The sequence below is a fragment of the Babylonia areolata genome, chromosome 18 (assembly GCF_041734735.1).
Source record: "Babylonia areolata isolate BAREFJ2019XMU chromosome 18, ASM4173473v1, whole genome shotgun sequence".
NCBI classification, from domain to species: Eukaryota; Metazoa; Mollusca; class Gastropoda; order Neogastropoda; family Buccinidae; genus Babylonia; species Babylonia areolata.
This window is the reverse complement of record NC_134893.1, coordinates 25,003,720-25,026,256: the sequence shown is the minus strand read 5'-3', so window position 1 is coordinate 25,026,256 and position 22,537 is coordinate 25,003,720. Positions and strand designations below refer to the sequence as shown.

Here is a 22,537-nt window from a genome sequence, read left to right as displayed (position 1 = left end):
CCAGAACTTTCCACCGCGTAACAGTGTACAATACACCGCATAAAACAAACTGGACGCTTTTTGCTGGTGTGCACCATGGTTACTTCTTGGGGTCTAGAACTGCACGCACGTGACGTAATCCTCTGCCAACATGTTGTTTATCATACGGTCAGCTGGGTGTCGTCACTATCTGTCCTATCCCTGAACAAAGAGTGAAAGACGATGAAGAAAACATCAAAATTTCTAATGACTGGGCTAAGGTTTCGGTCAAAAATTTTTTTTTGTTTGGTTTTTTTTGTTTGTTTGTTTTTTTGATGTAGCCAAGTGCTCAGTTGGCTTCAGATACTGCTTCACGCACAAGCTGTATAGCAGACGCCTTTTTGCATCTAATCTGCCGGTCTTCAATGACTCGCACAGAATGCGTGACGCCAATTCGAATTGCAGATCCAAAGCCCCATTTAAACATCTGCTCCTAAACATCTATTATCAAGTCTCTGTGTCATTCACTGCAATATTATATTTCTTGTGCTTACACACACACTTTAATTAGTTAGAAGCATATTTGATTTCATTTTAATCGTTCACCAGTGTAAGGATTTCAACTGACACTAAGCTTACGTCATTTTGTCCTTCACGTCACACATAATACTACAGTTACTTTTTTTTTTTTTTTTTGCTGCCCCATCATCTGCACTGTTTCAGTGGCATTACCCCCACGCCGCTCATTTAGATTCCCCCATACACGGCCACACCCGGGTTCGTCCGTCGCAGTTCCAGCATCGGCAATCCACAGGGAACCATCGATGTTAGGTCGCCAGGAGGCCACACACCAGAGGAGACCCTGCACTGCTGCTGAGTCACTTCGGTGGTGTTCAGTGGTGCCTGTTCTAACGTACTTAGGACACCACCTACTAAGCCCCCTACTAACGACAATAATGGCTTAGTCGCAGAGCCAGACTGAGTGAGCGTCCCTCCCAGAGTGGAGACCGCCACCACGCCCCTCAAACAACAGCCACCCATGAATCTGCCGACACTGACGACATTGACAGGACTCACCCCAAGCACGGAAGTGGAGGGGCATCGAAACTGAGGTCACCATGAGAGCAGGGCATGAAAGGCCACAGACTTTGAGACTATATTTTTTTATATTGATGACGATGAAGGAGGAGGAGGATGACGATGATGATGACGATGTTGCTATGGAGGTCCATTTTGGTTTGTGACTGCGTGACAAGGCTGTACTCTACGCTTCCTGTCATAATGATATCCCGGCGTTAACCAGGCCCGAGAGATGCAGACACTTGCAGTGTTGGTCAGGTAATTAGAGCAACACACCCAAAGACGCATCCTTGAAGTGGATGACACTCGACTGTGTGGTCCCAGTCTCCCCATTTAAGCCCACAGCACACTCAACTCTGGGTAGGAGCCAGCCACGGGCCGAAAAACCCACCTCCGCTGGGATTCGAACCCGCGTCCTCCCAGCCGTCAGTCCGCGACGCTAACCACTTCGCCACGGCGGCTGGTTACAGTTACAATTTTGTATGTGACTGCTGTTGGAAAATAAAACCACACCATTATAGTGTTTGGATGAGAATTAATCAGGCATTTAGAAGATACAAAGCCGATTTTCATTGGCAACACTTAATGACAACCAGTCCACAACTAGTGGCACTGTACGTCATTTGAGTGAACTGAAAACTGTGTTTCTCACCCACCGTATTTAATTAAATATCTGTTTTTTTCGGATCAGTAAACTACAAGTATTATATACTGGCAGAATTGTTGCAGTTCCATCTTTAAATCTGTACCATTAGTGTTTGCCTGCATGAAACTGATTTAATGTGGTCTGTAATTTTCAGCGACAAGCTCGCTAAAACTGACCCTTTTCAGGTCACTTAAATTAAGATTATAAATTCATCTTAATTAATCAACACTTCATTTTATATTCATTAGAAAGTATATAACGATGTAAATCGGTTCAGGAATCATTTAGAAATCTATCCCTGAACACCTTTTAACAAACACAATTCTAATCAAATTTAGCCTGATTGGAGCTGATTCGCTTCCCAGCACACGCGGGCGTCATTGCAGTTCACTTAACATGCCAACGTGCACAGTCGTCATGCAGCACAGCAGCCACTTAACATGCATAAATAGCCACAGCAGGTGATGACTCGTCACTTTCCACCTGGCCAGTCACTGGCTAGAGCCTGCTCTCTCTCTCTCCATCTCCCTCTCTTGCTGTGTCGCACACAGAGTGTGTGTTGTGTGTGTCGCCCCAAGTGGCCAACGTCTCGCAACATGTCACTTGCACTGTCTTATTTCTTATCTCTTCTTCTTTACTTACTTAACTATTGTAAATAAAACAATAGAAAAACCCATTTGTGACTGGCCTGCTATATGTCCCTGGGCCAGTGCATGCATCTTTTCTATCCTTTAATACAGTAAATCAGTCAATAATTCTTTTGTACTGTCCCCTTTCTATGATAGACCACTCAGGACCATGCTACATTCAAGGCAAATCTTTCGTCACTCACATGTCATACCCACTTAATCCAACAAAGAATTTTTTTTTTTTAATTTAAGAAAAAAAAAAAGTAGTAAGCAAATAGATCTTGCAAAAAATGCACTCATCTACATAACCTTGACTTTTGACCTCTGAAATCGTACAGCATTAATATTCTCACTTCAACAAATCGCATTCCCATGTGGATGAAAAAATGGTAGTGCTATCAATTTTTTTTTTCATATATGCCATGCTGCAAACTTGACCTCAGAACATGCATCTTTTCTCAGGTTCTGTTTTTTTTTCCCCATGACCAGCCATGCATTGTGTCTATCTCTTGCACAGATAAAAGTTTCCTGCCAATATCATATATGCCATTTCGTGAACTTTAATTCTAAAACTTTGATTCTAAATGTCTGTACGGAACAAGCTGAGCCCATGTCCTGTCATGATACCAAGGTTGTGTGTGTGTGTGCGTGCATGCGTGTGTGTGTGTGTGTGTGTGTGTGTGTGTGTGTGTGTGTGTGCACGCGTGTGTGTGCAAAATAATGATCTTGACCTTTGGCCTCTCACCCTGTCTTCCGTATCATTATAAAACGGGTGAATTCAAAGGTATTATTCTGTTTTACAATCCTATCAAGTTTGGTTCCTGATCCACTTGTAGGAAGCCAACACGTTAATGTCAAACAGAGAGAGAGAGAGAGAGAGAGAGAGTGCATTGTTTATGCACGTTGAGTTATTTATTTAAATAAATAAATAAATAAAAATAAAAAAAACATCACCAGACTGTCTAGCTGGCTCGTCCATGGATGACAGACAATGAGAGTGACGTCACGTCTTGCCGTCTTTCTTGGACGAACCCAGGTTTGGAAAGCCACATGAAGTATTATCTTTTGAACAAGGATTTTAATCTGGATACTTCTCAAAGAAAGATTACTTCTGGGGTTTTTTCTCACGACGCCTACCCACCCCCTCTCTCTCCCACCCTCTGCTGCCCCAATACTTTATTTAATACACAAACACAGAGACATACTACTCAAAGAGACAGAGGGATACACTACAGACAGATATAGAGAAGTAGATTGATAGCGGAGAGAGAGAGAGAGAGAGAGAGAGAGAGAGAGAGAGAGAGAGCACAACAACAAAATCCGATGATACCCTTTCTACAAAGACCTGAGTGAGTTCAAATACTCGTCTATACATGGCACCACAGACACCTAATGTCCACACACACATATACACAGACACAGACACACACACAGACACACACACACACGACACACACACACAAACACATTCACACCCACACATATATATATGTGTGTGTGTGCGCGCGCGCGCACACACACACACACACACACACACACTAGCAAGCAAACATACACACACATTCACACAATACGTTCGCATGAACTCACACACCAAAACGCGCGCACGAACGCTGGTCCGTGTGCTGAATGTCACACGACAGATGACAGTCCTGCTAATGGTGGCCAGCAGGGGGAGGGATTCAAACAAAGTCCCACAGTTCAAACAAAGGAGGAAAGTCTCACAGTTCAAACAAAGGCTGAAAGTTCCACTTCTCCACCAAATCCTCCACGGAATCCACCACGACCACAACAGCAAAATAAAATAGTATAAATATTAACGCCAAATCAACAGGTTCGTAGGCTAAAACAACATAAATTCATTGATTTTAATTTCTAACGACTGGCAAACTTTTCTTTCTTTCTTTTTTAATTCAACAAAAACTATTTCTTTAGAACTAACATACTAAGGTAAACGCGTGATCAGGAGTAAATGAACTTCAAATGAGTTCAGTTCAGTTCAGCTGCTCAAGAAGGCGTCACTGCCTTCGAACAAATCCATATAAACGCAACACCACATCTCCTAAGCAGATACTTGACCAGCAGGAAAACCCAACAAAAATGACTTCAAATGAGAAAGCACTCCGTCTTGATCAACAACAATTGAAGCTTATAAAATAAAACATATAAAAATAAGAAAAATATTCATGATGAAATGTGTGTGACGTCCCCCATAGCAACATCGCTAAACGACCTTCACCTCGATGACTACCATACAACCTTCGTACGATTTCATTAGTCAACACCATAGTGCGGTAAATACGTGTCTAATTTTTGTCACATGTGTGTTTGTGTGTGTGTGTGTGTGTGTTGTTTTTTTTCCTTGAGTCATAAACATTCCCCAGACAATGTGCTTGGTCGCCGGCACATATTGTGGCTGGTGAAGGTGATTTTTTAGTGACGTTTCTGGTATGTTTTGACAGTGACGTTCCCGGAAAGTTGTGACGTTCTCGTCATCTGGTGACATTCCCGGCATATCGAGACATTCCTAGCATGTAGTGACATTCCCGGCATGTCGTCACATTCCTGCCATGTTGTGACATTCCCAGCATGTTGTGACAGTGACGTTCCCGGCATGTAGTGACGTTCCCGGCATGTTGTGACATTTCCGGCATGTTGTGACGTTCCTGTCAAGTAGTGACATTCCCAGCATATCAAGATACTCGCTGCATGTAGTGACGTTCCTGCCATGTCGTGACATTCCCAGCATGTTGTGACACTACCGGCATGTTGTGACGTTCCTGCCATGTTGTGAACATTTCTGGCATGTTTTGACGTTCCCACATGTAGTGACATTCTTCACATGTAGTGACATTCCCCACATGTAGTGACGTTCCTCACATGTAGTGACGTTCCTGGCACATAGTGACATTCCCAGCATGTAGTGACATTCCCCACATGCAGTGATGTTTCTCGGCATGTAGTGAAATTCCCCATATGCAGTGACGTTCCCGGCATGTAGTGACATTCCTCACATGTAGTGACATTCCCGGCATGAAGTGACATTCCTCATATGCAATGACGTTCCTCACATGTCGTGACACTCCCCACATTCAGTGACATTCCCCGCATGTAGTGACATTTCTCATGTCTGTATTGTACTGTATTGAACTGTAATGTACTGTATTGTCCTGTATTGTGTACTACATTGATCAATGTTGTGTTGCATTGTGTTCTAATACAGTCTCTTGTATTATTGCTTTTTGCTGCAACAGATTTATCTGAGTGAAATACGGCCTGTTCTGCACAGGGAGAGTGTGTGCAGCGCCACTCATATATTTGCTCTTTTGTTTCTGCCTGCAGGTGTATTTGTTTTTCTATCAAAGTGGAAACTTTTTTTTTTTTTTTTTTTTTAAACAGAACTTTGCCAAGTGGACAGTCACCCTTGGCAGACAGTAAGGGTAAATTGCCTTTGTAGAATCGCGGGTAGGTTTTGTGTTCCTGAATACAGGATATTGCTAACCCTCAGGCAGTTTGCCTTGCCTCAGGCACACATTTGCCCACAGGCACGATGGTCTCTTGAATACGGCCCACTATCTGCCAAGGGTGACTGCCCACGAAGCAGAGGTAAATATGGCAAATCCGTTTGTTGCGTTTGTTTTATGAAAGGAAAACAGGCGTTTTGCAGAGAGACTGTGACAGTTTGATTTTATCCTTTGTTCGCTTGGCAGTCAAAAATGACGTATTAAAGACTGACAGACGTCATTATATTCCACATGAGTTACGTATGTAGCTGTGAAGTGAGTGCTATTGCAGACATTAAATTATTGAATGCCCGAAGTTTGCAGATCGTCGAAATTCGTTCATTCCAAATAAATATTTGAATCTGAACCCTGCCCGTTATATTATTTTATTTTTGCAATTGACTGAAAAGCAGGGATTACAAGGCGTCAGAATGCGAAAGTGGCCCCAAGATTTGACAAGTTGCTGACTCCAATCCATGCTTTGCCACTGAAGCTTTTTCTTCTTTTTTTTCTTTTTTTATTTGATGGTCACACTGTGGCGCCATACGAAGTAAAAGAGTATGCGCAGAAGGGAATCCCCGGGATTTTTATTTATAGACCAGGGGTCAGCTGCCTGAGTGCAGGTTGTGTGTCTTGAATACGAAGATAACTTAGCTTTCAAGAAAAACTTCAACCGCGGGTCCCTGTAACCGCAGGTCGAGGGTAACTTGCCTTCAGGCAAAATGATTTTTGTCTTGAATACGGCCCCAAGAAGGACTCCCAGTCCAGAAACCCTCTGCCAAAAGACAGAGAAATAGAGAGAGAAGCTCAAACCTGAACCCTGATTATTCTCAAGCATAATAACCGCACAAGCGTCACAGATCACACTGCCACACGGCCACAACTCACACACGCATACGTACTCCTCTGTCTGAAACCTTTCTGTCATTAGCATTTCTCTCTTGGGGGTACCGTCTGAAACCTTTCTGTCATTAGCATTTCTCTCGGGGGGGTACTGTCTGAAACTCTTGTCATTAGCATTTCTCTCTGGGGGGTACTGTCTGAAACTCTTGTCGTTAGCATTTCTCTCTGGGGGTACTGTCTGAAACTCTTGTCGTTAGCATTTTTCTCTGGGGTATACTGTCTGAAACTCTTGTGGTTAGGGAAGAAGACAAGAATGACTGCAGGATTCTTCAAAACACACACACGCACACACACACACACACACACACACACACACACAAATTGCATACACCTATATATTGCTTCTAAAAAGAGGGATAGGAGGTAAAGAAAGAATAAGGACAGAGAGATCAAGGCAGAAGGGCCCAGGAGCTAGACGTCAGTGACTCTGATGTTCAATCCACTCGGCTGTGCGGTCCCCAACCGGTCAATGACGCGGCTCTCCATGTACTTTCTGTACGTGCTGTCACTGGGGTTCTGCCACACAGCTGAGATTCTTGCATGGGTGAAGCTGTGGTGTGGGCCAGTAAAATGCTGGCCGATAGGATTGTTGTAGCCTAGCCCTTCTGCCTTGATCTCTCTGTCGTTATTCTTTCTTTACCTCCTATCCCTCTTTTTAGAAGCAATATATAGGTAAATGCATGTGTGTGTGTGTGTGTGTGTGTGTGTGTGTGAGTGAGTACGTATGGCACTGAATGGTGATCAGCAAGTGTTTAGTGTGCATGGCCCATCAAAACAGAAAGAAGTGAGATGTCATCACCCTTTCCTCACATAGGCTTTCCTATTCACACTGTCCTCTTCTCATCACTTGACAACGGGCCTATGGTCTGAAACGTCGTGTCTAAACAAAGAGGATTCAACTACCACCAAAAAGGTTTTTATAAACTTTAGTTTTTTGTCTTGTGGTTAGCATTTCTCTCTGGGGGATATTGTCTGAAACCTTTCTGTCATTAGCATTTCTCTCTGGGGGGTACTGTCTGAAACTCTTGCCATTAGCATTTCTCTCTGGGGGGTGATGTCTGAAACTCTTGTTGTTAGCATTTCTCTCTGGGGATACTGTCTGAAACCTTTCTGTCATTAGCATTTCTCTCTGAGGGTACCGTCTGAAATCTTTCTGTCATTAGCATTTCTCTCTGGGGGGTACTGTCTGAAACTCTTGCCATTAGCATTTCTCTCTGGGGGGTACTGTCTGAAACCCTTTTGTCATTTGCATTTCTCTCTGGGGGTACTGTCTGATTCTTCTGTCATTAGCATTTCTCTCTCGGGGTACTGTCTGAAACTCTTGCCGTTAGCATTTCTCTCTGGGGGTACTGTCTGATTCTTCTGTCATTAGCATTTCTCTCTCGGGGTACTGTCTGAAACTCTTGTCATTAGCATTTCTGTCTGGGGTACTGGCTGAAACCATTCTTTCATCAGCTGCAACTACAACCAAAAAATCTTCTTTTTTAACACGACGGTTCAAAGTCACAAGGAACAATTGTCGAAGGGAATCAATCCATGCAGGAATGAACCCTTTCACCTTTACTGGTTGTCTCCCGTCGATCTGTTTTCTGTCGCATGGAGGGAACTCACCCAGCTCTCAGTTCTCTGGCGATGCACGCCTCACCTCCTCAGCTGGCGTTTCTGTTAGCGCTCACAGCCTTCACTTAATGCCATTTTCTGTTCTTGCTTTTTTTATTATTTTTTTTTAGTGTGTTTTCTTTCGCTGCCCCATCATCTGCATCATTTCAGTGGCATTCCTCCCACGCCGTTCATTTCGAGTCTCCCACACACACACATGCCCGGGCCGCAGCTTCAACGCCGGTAGTCCACAGGGAGCTATCGATGTTAGGTCGCCAGCAGTCCACACACCAGAAGCACTGCTACTGAGTCACTTCGCGGGATACTACCTACTACGCCCCATACTGACGAAGAAAATCGCATCGTCGCGGAGCCAGACGGAGTGATCGTCATCTCAACAGTAAAAACCGCCACCACATCCTTCCAGCGACAAGAAGGGGGTCCAGGCACTAGCAGTTCTACACATGTGTTGACCTGGGAGATCGGAAAAATCTTTTCCCTATCCCACCAGGTGGGAAGGGGATCGAACTCCAAAAACTCAGGAGAGATACCAGCACACTGACCATTTGACTACCGCACCACACGTAATGCCCTGACGTTTCTGTGTGTGTGTGTGTGTGTGTGTGTGTGTGTGTGTGTGTGTGTGTGTGTTTGCGCGTGTGTCTGTCTGTTTCTGTGTGTGTGTGTGTGTGCGTGCGTGCGTGTGTGTGTGTGTGTGTGTGTGTGTGTGTGTGTGTGTGTGTATGTGGAGAGAGAGAGAGAGAAGAAAAGTGATTACCTCCTATTGTGTATTCTGGGTAGTTGTTTTTTGTGTGTTTTTTTAACTTCATGAAACTGATGTATATTGTGGTTTGTTGTTGGGTTGACTGCATAATTATGGTACAGTGAATGTTGACACATTCACGGCAACATATATCACCGCAAATATCACACTGCACATGGTACGATGCATGTAGTCACGTTCACAGCAACATAGATCGCAACATATAATTAACACAGTGCACATGGTACGATGGAAGTAGTCACGTTCACAGTAACATGAATATATCACCACATAAATATCACACCAAGAACATGGCAACACACATGTTGCGATAAACAGTAAGCATGCATCATGCCATGAACATGCAACTTCCTCCCTCTTTGCGCTCATTGTCAGTCTACATCTGGTGACAGAGCTGTCTTTTGATATGGATACTTATATAGCGCCTATCCTCGGTCAGAGACCAAGCTCTGACTTCTGATCCAGTGTTCACCAGTGACCTGGGGTTCGAGGCCCCAGTTTTGGGCATGGTGTTTTGTCCTCGGGAAAGGTACTTTAGGCTATTCCGATTTTCCTAACTCCACACAGATGTTAAATAATTGGTTTGAATTCTGACTTCTGTTGGGGAAGGTTGAAATGGCAGCAAGAGAGGATTAGGCTCCGTACAGACTTCCTAGGCCGAATCCCAGACACAGTGGATGTGAATTCACTGCCTCGATGGCAGTGAAAAGCCGTGGTACCTGAAACCTTTAGCCAACTGATTATCATATATTTAAGTCTTTTTTTTTTAATAAATAGATAAATAAATACAAGACATTGCCATCGCCTCCGGCACACCGCAGTATGTAATTGTTCTCTCCATATCTCTGCACGGGCAGGTTTGGGAAATGAAAGAAAGCGGGTGCCAGAGAAAATAGCCTGGAGTCCTCGTTTCAAACAAATATCTATGTATCTTGCGCTTCGTACAATTTTGTTTATACTAAAATGGTCCTATCTATTGCATAACATTCAATTTCTTTACACTTGGGAATTCTTTCTTCAATTAAAATGCATGTCACTTGTTCGCGACAGTCTTGAGCACACACAATGGTAGGAGCGTAAAAGTCAGTCTGCCAATTAACATGAAGTGTTGGATGAAGACTCAAACTCCACCCAGGTTTTCAAAGGATAAAGGAAAGAAAGATCGATATACTTTAAGCTCATTATAGATGAACGTGTGTGTGTGTGTGTGTGTGTGTGTGTGTGTGTGTGTGTGTGTGTGCTTGTGTGTGAGAGAGCCTCTGATATTGTCATCGTAGCGCTACCAATTAGCACACTCAGGGCCTCAGATCCAGACATGCAGATGCACAGGCACACGCATGCACGCACATACCACACACACTCTCTCTCTACCACACACACACACACACACACACACACGGAAGCGTTCCTGTCAGTCGGGCCAGTGGACAGACGAGGGACAGAGACACCGGGCACAGTGACCAGGTGACCAGAGACGACCAGCGTCACCATGACAACGTGCCACAGGGCAAAGTGAGGGGCCGCTACCACAGGAGTTACCCGGACCACCACAGTGACAGACATCTCAGGCGTGATGACCACAACACCCTTCATTGGGATCATCTCTATAGCAGGCACTACCATGACAACTACAGCAGGCGGTACCGGTACAACGTCCGTGACTGGGACAACCACCGCCGTGACTGGGACAGGGACAACCATCGCCGTGACTGGGACAAGGACGACAACCACCGTCCTGGTGACAACCGCCATCGTGATTGGGACAACTACCGCAACAGTCATCGTGACCGGGACAACCACCGTCCTGGTGACAACCGCCATCGTGATTGGGACAACTACCGCAACAGTCATCGTGACCGAGACAACCGCCGCTTCCGAGATGACAACCACCGTGCCTACCACCCACGAGAGAAGCTACCACGACAACAACCACCGATACACTGGTCAGACAAGGCTCCACCCGGACAGAGACGATACGATCATTGCTTTCCGGGGGCATCAGAGAAGCCGTGACTACCGTGCGTCCCGTCATAGTGATCGTCAACACAGACACTATATTCAGATACTGTCGTGGAACATCAAAGGTTTTAGGGAAACTATCGACGGAACAAAAACAAACAAGTTCACAGAAAAAGAAGTGACAGACTTATTTTCAAGCTATGATATCGTTATTTGCCAGGAAACACACCTGGACAGGGATAAGACCAAAGATATATTTCTACCTGGCTTTGCAACAAGGGTACACTACTGAAGGACAAAGAGAGCAAAGGCACAGAAAGCAAATGGTGGAATATCTGTATTTGTGAAAGAATATTTAAGACCACGTATTAAGTTCCTGCCGCAGAGCAGTAGTGACATTGTGTGGATGCTTATAAAAAGTTTGAATACAGATCAAGACACTTATGTTAGCTGTGTATACATACCACCTGAATTCTCCTCCTTTGGACGTGACCACACACGGGACATATGGGAACAACTAGATAAGGATGTAGAACTGTTTACCACAAAAGGTAATGTCATTTTGTGTGGTGACTTCAATGCACGAACTGGTATGCTAGATGATTTTATGCAGATGGACGGTGAGAACAATATTTATGATATCCCATTTAACTACACATGTGATTATGTGCACAAAAGAAGTTCGTCAGATAAAGTAGTACAAGAAAGATGTTCACCCTCTATTAGTTCTGTCAGTAGAAAGGAATGTTCCACTTTAAGAGACTCAAATACAATCGTTCTTTCTTTTGGGAGGAGGGCTCTGCCGAAAAGTTAGCATCAGCACTTAAGACTCTGCCAGTTTCAAATAAGATAATCTCTATTAACGAATGACTCGAAAAAGTTAACTTCCGAAACGTACATACTGCCAAAGAAGAAATTGAAAACTCTGTGTCAAATCTCACAAACACTATTATTGCAGCGGCCGATTTATCGATCAAACATAAGATTATATGCACGAAACGGAAAAAGAAGCCGTCTAAAAAGTGGTTCACACATGACTGTTTCATTCAAAGGAAAGAGGTGCGATCCTTACTGAATGCATTGAACAGAAATCCTTTTAACAGAAACATTCAAAATAAATACTTTTCTTGCCTGAAAGCATACACGAAGACCATAAAGAAAATAAAAAAGACGTACAGAAATGAACTTGTGAGAAGTTTAAACACAGCAATGGAGTACGACCCCCCAAAAGTTTGGAAAATACTATCTGAACTAAAAAAAAAAAATGCAGATAGTTCTACTCAACCGCAGAGACACACATTATCTGCAGGTAAATGGATTAATCATTTAGAAAACTTGATAAGTAGTGAAGTAGCCGTTGATAAAGGTAGGAAAGAACACGTACAAAAAGAACTTGATAGAATAAAACAGACTATGCCAGTGTTTGTCCTGGACAATCCTTTTACGATGACTGAAATAATGCGAGCCGTAAAGAGTCTCAAGACCAATAAAGTCCCCGGTAAAGACGGAATTACAAGCGAAATGCTCAAAGCAAGCATGTCTAGCATCAGTGCTACTGTATGCAAGTTATTCAATGCCATATTTCAGACTGGTATTTATCCCAGTCAGTGGAAAGACGGAATAAATGTTCCTATCTTTAAAAGTGGAGACCCAACCAATCCTAACAATTATCGGGGTATAACACTCAACAGCACCTTTGGAAAACTGTTTTGTCAAGTTATCAACAGAAGAATTGAAACATATCTGGAACAAAACGAGTTACTAATAAAAGAGCAGGCTGGTTTCAGAAGGCATTCTAGAACCACTGATCACATATTCACCCTGAAAAAGATAACTGACAACGCCATAAATAAAAGAAATGGGCGTCTCTACAGCTGTTTTGTTGATTTTAATAAGCCATTTGACAATATATGGCATAATGCGCTTCTTTTGAAACTAAACAAAATTGGGATAAATGGAAAATGTTTCCACATTATAAAAGAGATGTACCAAAATTCAACTGTATGTGGAAAATCAAACGACGGGTTCACAGATTCTATCGCAGTTAAAAAAGGAGTGCTTCAGGGAAATGTTATTAGCCCCACGCTATTCAATATTTTCATTAATGATATAAGAGAATATATACACGATGACACCTCACCATACATCAATGAAACAACCAAGACTCAGATCCCTTATCTGTTATATGCGGATGACATTGTGATGCTCTCGACAACAAAAGTAGGACTACAAAACAAACTAGACCAACTACATGAATACTATCTGCAATGGGGGCTTAAAATCAACAGGGACAAAACAAAAGTCGTAATTTTCACAAAAAACGACCCCAAAATACCAGTGCTCTTTTCATGTGGCGATAACTGCATCGAAACGACGGATAGATACAAATACTTGGGAGTTATTTTTCATAAGAGGGAAATTTTCACCTTGCTGAAGACCACTTAGCCAAACAAGGACATAAAGCAGCGCATGCTCTGAAACGCAGTGTGCGAGGGAAAGAAGTAAAAATGGATGTAATGACGCAACTGTTTGACACTTTAGTCACCCCAATTCTCAGTTACGGCGCTGAGGTGTGGTTTCCATTCAATCAAACTGCGACAAACTTCTCCACGCCCTCTATGCTGTTCAACCAATTTGATGCCTTTCTCTCCGCAAAATGCCCATCAGAAAATGTGCATGTCAACTTCTGTAGGAGCTTAATGGGCGTACACAAAAGATCAATTAAGTTACGAGTCCTGGCAGAGTTGGGCAGATACCCTATTTCTCTGACCGCAGTGTGTCAGGTCATCTCATTTTGGGTACACATCATAGAATCAAAAGAAGATAGCTATTTGAGGCAAGCATATGATGATATGTTATCGATGAACTCATTGGAAAAAGTTCCTTGGCTTAATTTTATTAAAAAGACACTGGTTTCAATCGGATTTCCCTCGTGTGGGAGAACCAAGGCACACTCAACATTAAGCGACTAACATATTCTGTCATGAATAAACTACAGGATAAATATGTTAAATATTGGAACAGCAGAAAGAACGGGACCATTTCAAGGCTGTCCTTTTATTGCAAAATTGCAAATACTTATACATTACAACCTTACCTGATCAGATGCAAAAATACTAAACACAGAGGAGCACTATCTTGATTGCGAATATGTGCACATGAACTTGAAATTGAGCGTGGACGTCACTACAACGTAACTAGGAAAGACCGGCTATGTAAATCATGTGGAGTTATAGAGGGTGAACTGCATTTTCTGGACAAGTGTAGTGTGTACTCTGACTTGAGATCTCGCCTACTTGTGACAGTTAATTCCCAGTCTTCGAATCATTGGCCAGATGGCACTGGCAACACAATAATCCAAAGGCCGAGTTCTCTGTTGCCACAAAATTATTTCCAACCAGAACTGGCAAAATACATATATGAATGCTTTAAAGTTCGCAGTCCATAACTATGTCTTATGGAATATCCTGCATGTGCTCACAACTTATTGCTTTTACTTTTTGTTTGCTTGTTGTGTTTAGTTTATAGTGTCCATAATTCCTATGATGGTTTTACGACAATTAAATGAGTTCTGAGTTCACACACACACACACACACACACACACACACACACACACACACACACACACACACACACACACACACAATTTCATTATTTTGTAAGTTTGAAACATGCCGTACAAACACCCACCTTCCTGCACACAGGCAAAACACACACACACACACACACACACACACACACACACACACACACACACACACACACACACACACACACACACACACAGGTATCTTGCATCGAAATATCATCTCTGCTCTGCCGTAAAACATGCGTGCACGCGCGCGCGCGAATGTGTGTGTGTGTTTGTGTGTGTGTGTGTGTGTGCGCGCGCGTGCACGTGCGTCCGTGTGTGTGTGTGTGTGTTTCTAAGTTCGAGTGAAAATTTTCTTTTTGTGTTTATTTACTTTCCTGTTCATCTCCTTGTTTGAAAGAGAGCGAGAGACAGACGGACAGACTGACAAAGACAGAGAGAGACAGAGACAAAGACAGACACAGACAGTGAGACACACACACTCACACACACACACACACACACACACACACACAGAGTCAGACAGAAAGACACAGAGAGAGAAAGGTGGTAAGTTGGGAACGATATAGCACAGGTCAGTGTGTGGTCAAACGACAAGCCATTGTCAGTGCGCTGTATATAAGGACACGCTATGCACGTTTCCTTTCGTTCAAACTGCAACGTTTACTTATCGTGAACACGTCTGTTTTTCTCGGGGAAATGTTTCTTTCTTCCTAACCAATCCGACATACTGATAGTGGTTTCCGACATGCCCGCTTCAAGAAACACACCGCTGACACCCAACGTGACGTGGCTGAAGTCATCACGTGACAGCGATGTGGGTGTGTCAGACGACTGTCAGGTCGTGGATGTGGCGTTGTGGAGTTTCGTCCCCTGGGACAACCCCGACAACCTAATCAGCCAGGAGACAGAAAAGGCCGTGGACACAGCGGTGGGTGCAGTCTGCCTTCCCGTCCTCTTCCTCCTCTCCGTCCCCTGCAACGTCCTCAACATGGCCGTGTTCTGGAAACAGGGGCTTTCTGAACGCATCAACCTGTGTCTCTTCTGCCTCTCGCTCGTCGACTTTCTGCACATGGTCAACAGCTTCTTCGTCAACGTGGACAGACTCTATCCGCCCTTCATAGAGCCCATCGGTCCCGTGTTGCAGTTCATCATCCAGCATAATCTGGTGGGGTTCCGAGGGTTCACGTGGCTGTCGGGGTACATCTCTATGCTGATAGCGTGTGAGAGGTGTCTGTGTGTGGTCAGTCCCCTCCGCTCTCACGCCGTGCTGAAGACTCGAACCACAGTGGTGGTGGTGCTGGTGGGTGCTGTTCTGATCCTGGCGGGGTCCCTGACCATCGGCCTGAGGTGGAGCCTCATCTGTGTACGGGACCCCCTGACCAACACCACGTCCAGACTGGTCTTCACCAGTCAGTTCTACGAAGACAACAAGGCTTACCTGGACGTCTTGACTTTCGTCATCGGATCACCACAGTTACTGACCTACGTCACCGTCGTTTCTGCCACCACAGCGGTGACGTCAGTGAAGCTGAAGAAGATGATGACGTGGCGGGAACAGACTTCTTCTGCCTCCTTATCCTCCCGCGAGGTGGCGCTGACACGTACGCTCATCGTCATATCCGTTCTGTATGTCGTCTGCTCCATTCCCACCATCATCGCGGGAATCAGTGTGATGTTTGTGTCCGAAATCAGTTTCCACGGCCGTTACTACAACTTCTCCAACCTGCTGGTCAGTCTGATCGAACTGGCGTCCTTCATCAACGCCACTTTCAACTTCTTTGTCTACTGCTGGCTGGGCACGAAGTACAGAGAAACGCTCCGTGATTTACTGCGATGTAACGCCGTGTCGGTCGCAACACCTGCATCAGCAAAGTCTAAGTAATCAGAACTTTCCACTGCATTGTAATGTACAATACACAGCATAAAACGAACTGGACGCTTTTTGCTGATGTGCACCGTGGTTACTTCTTGGGGTTTGGAACTGCACACACGTGACGTAATCCTCTGCCAACATGTTGTTTATCATACGGTCAGCTGGGTGTCGTCACTATCTGTCCTATCCCTGAACAAAGAGTGAAAGACCGTGAAGAAAACATCAAAATTTCTAGTGTCTGGTCCAAGTTTTCTTTTTTTTTCTTTTTTTTTCTTTTGTTTTGTTTTGATGTAGCCAAGTGCTCAGTTGGCTTCAGATACTGCTTCACGCACAAGCTGCTTAGCAGACGCCTTTTTGCATCTAAACTGCCAATCTTCAATGACTTCCACAGAATGCCTGATGCCAATCCGAACTGTAGATGCAAAGCCCCATTTAAACAACTGCTCCTAAACATCTATTATCAAGTCTCTGTGTCGTTCACTGCAGTGTTATATTTGTTGTGCTTATACACACACTTTAATCAGTTAGAAGCATATTTAATTTCAGTTTAATCGTTCGTCAGTGTAAGGATTTCAACTGACGCTAAGCTTACGTCATTTTGTCCTTCTCATCACACATAATGCTACAGTTACAATTTTGTATGTGACTTCTGATGGTAGCTAAAACCACACCATTATAGTGTTTGGATGAGAATTAATCAGGCATTTAAAAGATACAAAGCCGATTTCCATTGTCGACACTTAACGACAACCACTCCACAACTAGTGTTACTGTACGCCATTTGAGTGAGCTGAAAACTGTGTTTCTCACACACCATATTTAATTAAATATCTGTTTTGTTGGATCAGTAAACTACAAGTATTATGTACTGGCAGAATTGATGCAATTCCATCTTTAAATCTGTGCCATTAGTTTTTGCCTGCATTAAACTGATTTAACGCAGTTTGTAATTTTCAGCGACAAGCTTGCTAAAACTGACCCTTTTCAGGTCACTTAAATTAAGATTATAAATTCATCTTAATTAATTAACACTTCATTTCATATTTATTAGAAAGTATATGACAACGTAAATCGGTTCAGGAATTATTTTGAAATCTATCCCTGAACACCTTGTAACAAACACAATTCTAATCAAATTTAGCCTGATTGGAGCCGATTCGCTTCACAGCACACGCGGGCGTCATTGCAGTTCACTTAACATGCCAACGTGCACAGCCGTCATGCAGCACAGCAGCCGCTTAACATGCATAAATAGCCACAGCAGGTGATGACTCGTCACTTTCCACCTGGCCAGTCACTGGCTAGAGCCTGCTCTCTCTCTCTCTCCCTCTCTCTCTCTTGCTGTGTCGCACACAGAGTGTGTGTTGTGTGTGTCGCCCCAAGTGGCCAACGTCTCGCAACATGTCACTTGCACTGTCTTATTTCTTATCTCTTCTTCTTTACTTACTTAACTATTGTAAATAAAACAATAGAAAAACCCTTTGTGACTGGCCTGCTATATGTCCCTGGGCCAGTGTGTGCATCTTTTTTATCCTTTAATACAGTAAATCAGTCAATAATTCTGTTGTACTGTCCCCTTTCTATGATAGACCACACGGGACCATGCTACATTCAAGGCAAATCTTTCGTCACTCACATGTCATACCCACTTAATCCAACAAAGAAATCATTTAAAAAAATTTTAAAATTAAATGTTTAAAAAGTAGTAAACAAATAGATCTTGCAAAAAATGCACTCATCTACATAACCTTGACTTTTGACCTCTGAAATCGTACAGCATTAATATTCTCACTTCAACAAATTGCATTCCAATGTGGATGAAAAAATGGTAGTTCTATCAATTTTTTTTTGTCATATATGCCATGATGTAAACTTGACCTCAGAACATGCATCTTTTCTCAGGTTCTGTTGTTTTTTTTCCCCATGACCAGCCATGCACTGTGTCAAATTTGATGAGGAGATTGTCTAAGACCTATCTCTTGCACAGATAAAAGTTTCCTGCCAATATCATATATGCCATTTCGTGACCTTTAATTCTAAAACTTTGATTCTAAATGTCTATACGGAACAAGCTGAGCCCATGTCCAGTCATGATACCAAGGTAAAGTGTTTATTACGGGTGATTTTTTTCTTTTTCAGTTTCTCAAGGAGACGTCACTGCGTTCGGACAAATCTAAGCACACTACACCACATCTGCTGGGCCGATGCTGGACCAGCATGCTGCATAACCCAATGCGCTCAGTCAGGCCTCGAATGCAGGCTCTGTGTGTGTGTGTGTGTGTGTGTGTGTGTGCACGCGTGTGTGTGTAAAATAATGATCTTGACCTTTGGTCTCTCACCCTGTCTTCCGTATCATTATAAAACGGGTGAATTCAAAGGTATTATTCTTTTTTACAATCCTATCAAGTTTGGTTCCTGATCCACTTGCAGGAAGCCAACACGTTAATGTTAAACAGAGAGAGAGGGAGAGAGAGAGAGAGAGAGAGAGAGAGAGAGTGCATTGTTTATGCACATTGAGTTATTTATTTAAATAAATAAATAAATAAATAAATAAAAACATCACCAGACTGTCTAGCTGGCTCATCCATGGATGACGGACAATGAGAGTGACGTCACGTCTTGCCGTCTTTCTTGGACGAACCCAGGTTTGGAAAGCCACATGAAGTATTATCTTTTGAACAAGGATTTTAACCTGGATACTTCTCAAAGAAAGATTACTTCTGGGGGGGGGAGGGGGGTTCTCACGAAGCCTACCCACTCCCTCTCTCTCCCACCTTCTGCTGCCCCAATACTTTCTTTAATACACAAACACAGAGACATACCACTCAAAGAGACAGAGGGATACACTACAGACAGATATAGAGAAGTAGATTGATAGCGGAGAGAGAGAGAGAGAGAGAGAGAGAGAGAGAGCACAACAACAAAATCCGATGATACCCTTTCTACAAAGACCTGAGTAAGTTCAAATACTCGTCTGTACATGGCACCACAGACACCCAATGTCCACACACACACACACACACACACACACACACACACACATACCACACCACACAAACACATTCACACCCACACACTTATATATATCTGCGCGCGCGCACACACACACACACACACACACACACACACACACAAGCAAGCAAATATACACACACATTATTCACACGATACGTTCACATGAACTCACACACCAAAACGCGCGCACGAACGCTGGTCCGTGTGCTGAATGTCACAAGACAGATGACAGTCCTGCCAATGGTGGCCAGCATGGGGAGGGATTCAAACAAAGTCCCACAGTTCAAACAAAGGAGAAAAGTCTCACAGTTCAAACAAAGGCTGAAAGTTCCACTTCTCCACCAAATCCTCCACGGAATCCACCACGACCACAACAGCAAAATAAAATAGCATAAATATTAACACCAAATCAGCAGGTTCGTAGGCTAAAACAACATGAATTCACTGTTTTGACAGTGACGTTCCCGGCAAATGACTTCAAATGAGAACGGCAGGATTGTGATGTTGGATACCCGCATCACCCGGACAGAGACAGGCCTCGCCTTCTCTGTCTATAGGAAGCCGACCCACACGGACCAGTATTTACAATTCAACAGTCACCAGCCACTGGAACTCAAGCTTGGAGTAATACGCACCCTCACCCACCGAGCAAAGACCATCTGCTCCACCGACACCACTAGGGAAGAAGAGTTGCAGCACGTCAAGAAAGTGCTCAGTGTAGCGGGATACCAGAAGTGGGCCTGGGACATCCCGGGGGGCAAGAAAACCATGCCCCACCCCTGGACTCAACGCCAAACCCCGTCGAGAGGACACGTCTCCATGCCATATGTCAGCGGCGTCAATGAGGCCCTCAGCAGGAAGATCCGGAAGTTGGGAGTCAGCCTTCACGCCAAGCCCACCAACACCATCAGGAGCCAGTTAGTCCACCCCAAAGACAAAACAGATAAATTGGACACATCAGGGGTGATATACCAGATAGACTGCTAGGACTGTGACCAAAGTTACATTGGTGAAACCGAGCGCAACTTGCACAAAAGACTGAAAGAACACAAACGAGAGTCCTCCCCAGTGGGCAAACTCTGACCCACAACCAACATCACTTTGGAAACGACAATGTGCAAGTTCTCGACAGAGAAGCAAGATGGTTCCAGAGGAGAGTAAAGGAGGCAGTCCACATCGCCGCCAGGAACCCCACCTTCAACCGTGACCGGGGCTGACACAACCTGCCGTCGGTGTACTCCTCACTCGTCAAGTCACATTGTCGTGAGTTCGCTTACGGCGATGCGTACAGCTGCTAATTCTCTACCCAGCAGTTGCGCTGAAGGAGCCAGCCGGATCGCTGACAAAAGTTACGCAAGTGAGTAGCCTTCTTTGACTGAGAGATTGGTTTAACTTGGTAGTCATTATAAATTCATTGAATTTAACTTCTGACTAACGACTGGCAAACTTTTCTTTCTTTCTTTTTTAATTCAACAAAAACTATTTCTTTAGTACTAACATACTAAGGTAAACGCGTGATCAGGAGTAAATGAACTTCAAATGAGTTCAGTTCAGCTGCTCAAGAAGGCGTCACTGCGTTCGAACAAATCCATATAAACGCTACACCACATCTGCTAAGCAGATACTTGACCAGCAACGTAACTCAACGCAAATGACTTCAAATGAGAATGCACTCCGTCTTGATCAACAACAATTGAAGCTTATAAAATAAAAGGTACAAAAATAAGAACAATATTCATGATGTAATGTGTGTGACATCCCCCATAGCAACATCGCAAAACGACCTGCGCCTCGATGACTACCATACAACCTTCATACGATTTCATCAGTCAACACCATAGTGCGGTAAATACGTGTCTAATTTTTGTCACATGTGTGTGTGTGTGTTTTTTCCTTGAGTCATAAACATTCTCCAAACAATGTGCGTGGTCACGCTTGGTCTCTTTTGACAGTGACGTTCCCCGAAAGTTGTGACGTTCTCGTCATGTAGTGACATTCCCAGCATATCGAGACGTTCCCAGCATGTGGTGACATTCCCGGCATGTTGTGACGTTCCTGCCATGTTGTGACATTCCCGGCATGTAGTGACATTCCCGGCATGTTGTGACGTTCCTGCCATGTAGTAACATTCCTGGCATGTCGTCACATTCCTGGCATGTCGTCACATTCCTGCCATGTTGTGACATTCCCAGCATGTGACAGTGACGTTCCCGTCATGTAGTGACGTTCCCGGCATGTTGTGACATTTCCGGCATGTTGTGACGTTCCCGTCAAGTAGTGACATTCCCAGCATATCAAGATATTCGCGGCATGTAGTGACATTCCCGGCACGTAGTAACATTCCCGGCATGTCGTGACATTCCCAGCATGTTGTGACATTACCGGCATGTTGTGACGTTCCTGCCATGTTGTGAACATTTCTGGCATGTTTTGACGTTCCCACATGTAGTGACATTCTTCACATGTAGTGACATTCCCCACATGTAGTGACGTTCCCAGCATGTAGTGACATTCCCGGCATGTAGTGACATTCTCCACATGTAGTGACATTCCCCATATGTAGTGATGTTCCCAGCATGTAGTGACATTCCTCACATGTAGTGACGTTCCCGACATGCAGTGACATTCCCCATAAGCAGTGACGTTCCCCACATGTCGTGACACTCCCCACATTCAGTGACATTCCCTGCATGTAGTGACATTCCTCACTTGTCTGTATTGTACTGTATTGCACTGTAGTGTACTGTATTGTCCTGTGTTGTACTACATTGATCAATGTTGTGTTGTTGCATTGTGTTCTTATACAGTCTCTTGTATTACTTTTTGCTACAACAGATTTATCTGAGTGAGGTTTTTGTGTTCCTTAATACCGGATATTGATAACCCTCAGGCAGTTTGCCTTGCCTCAGGCACACATTTGCCCACAGGCATGATGGTCTCTTGAATACGACCCACTATCTGCCATGGGTCACTGCCCACGAAGCAGAGGTAA

The 22,537-nt window shown here is 43.9% G+C and overlaps 2 protein-coding genes across 2 annotated transcripts; both read left to right on the top strand.

The window, feature by feature from the left end:
* Positions 1 to 15,402: 15,402 nt before the first annotated feature.
* LOC143292199 (uncharacterized) lies at positions 15,403 to 16,539 on the top strand. Its single transcript, XM_076602382.1, has one exon. It carries the CDS (start codon positions 15,403 to 15,405, stop codon positions 16,537 to 16,539), a length of 1,137 nt encoding a protein of 378 aa, XP_076458497.1.
* Positions 16,540 to 20,016: 3,477 nt separating this feature from the next.
* LOC143292198 (uncharacterized) lies at positions 20,017 to 20,532 on the top strand. The gene has a single exon (XM_076602381.1). It carries the CDS (start codon positions 20,017 to 20,019, stop codon positions 20,530 to 20,532), a length of 516 nt encoding a protein of 171 aa, XP_076458496.1.
* Positions 20,533 to 22,537: the final 2,005 nt, after the last annotated feature.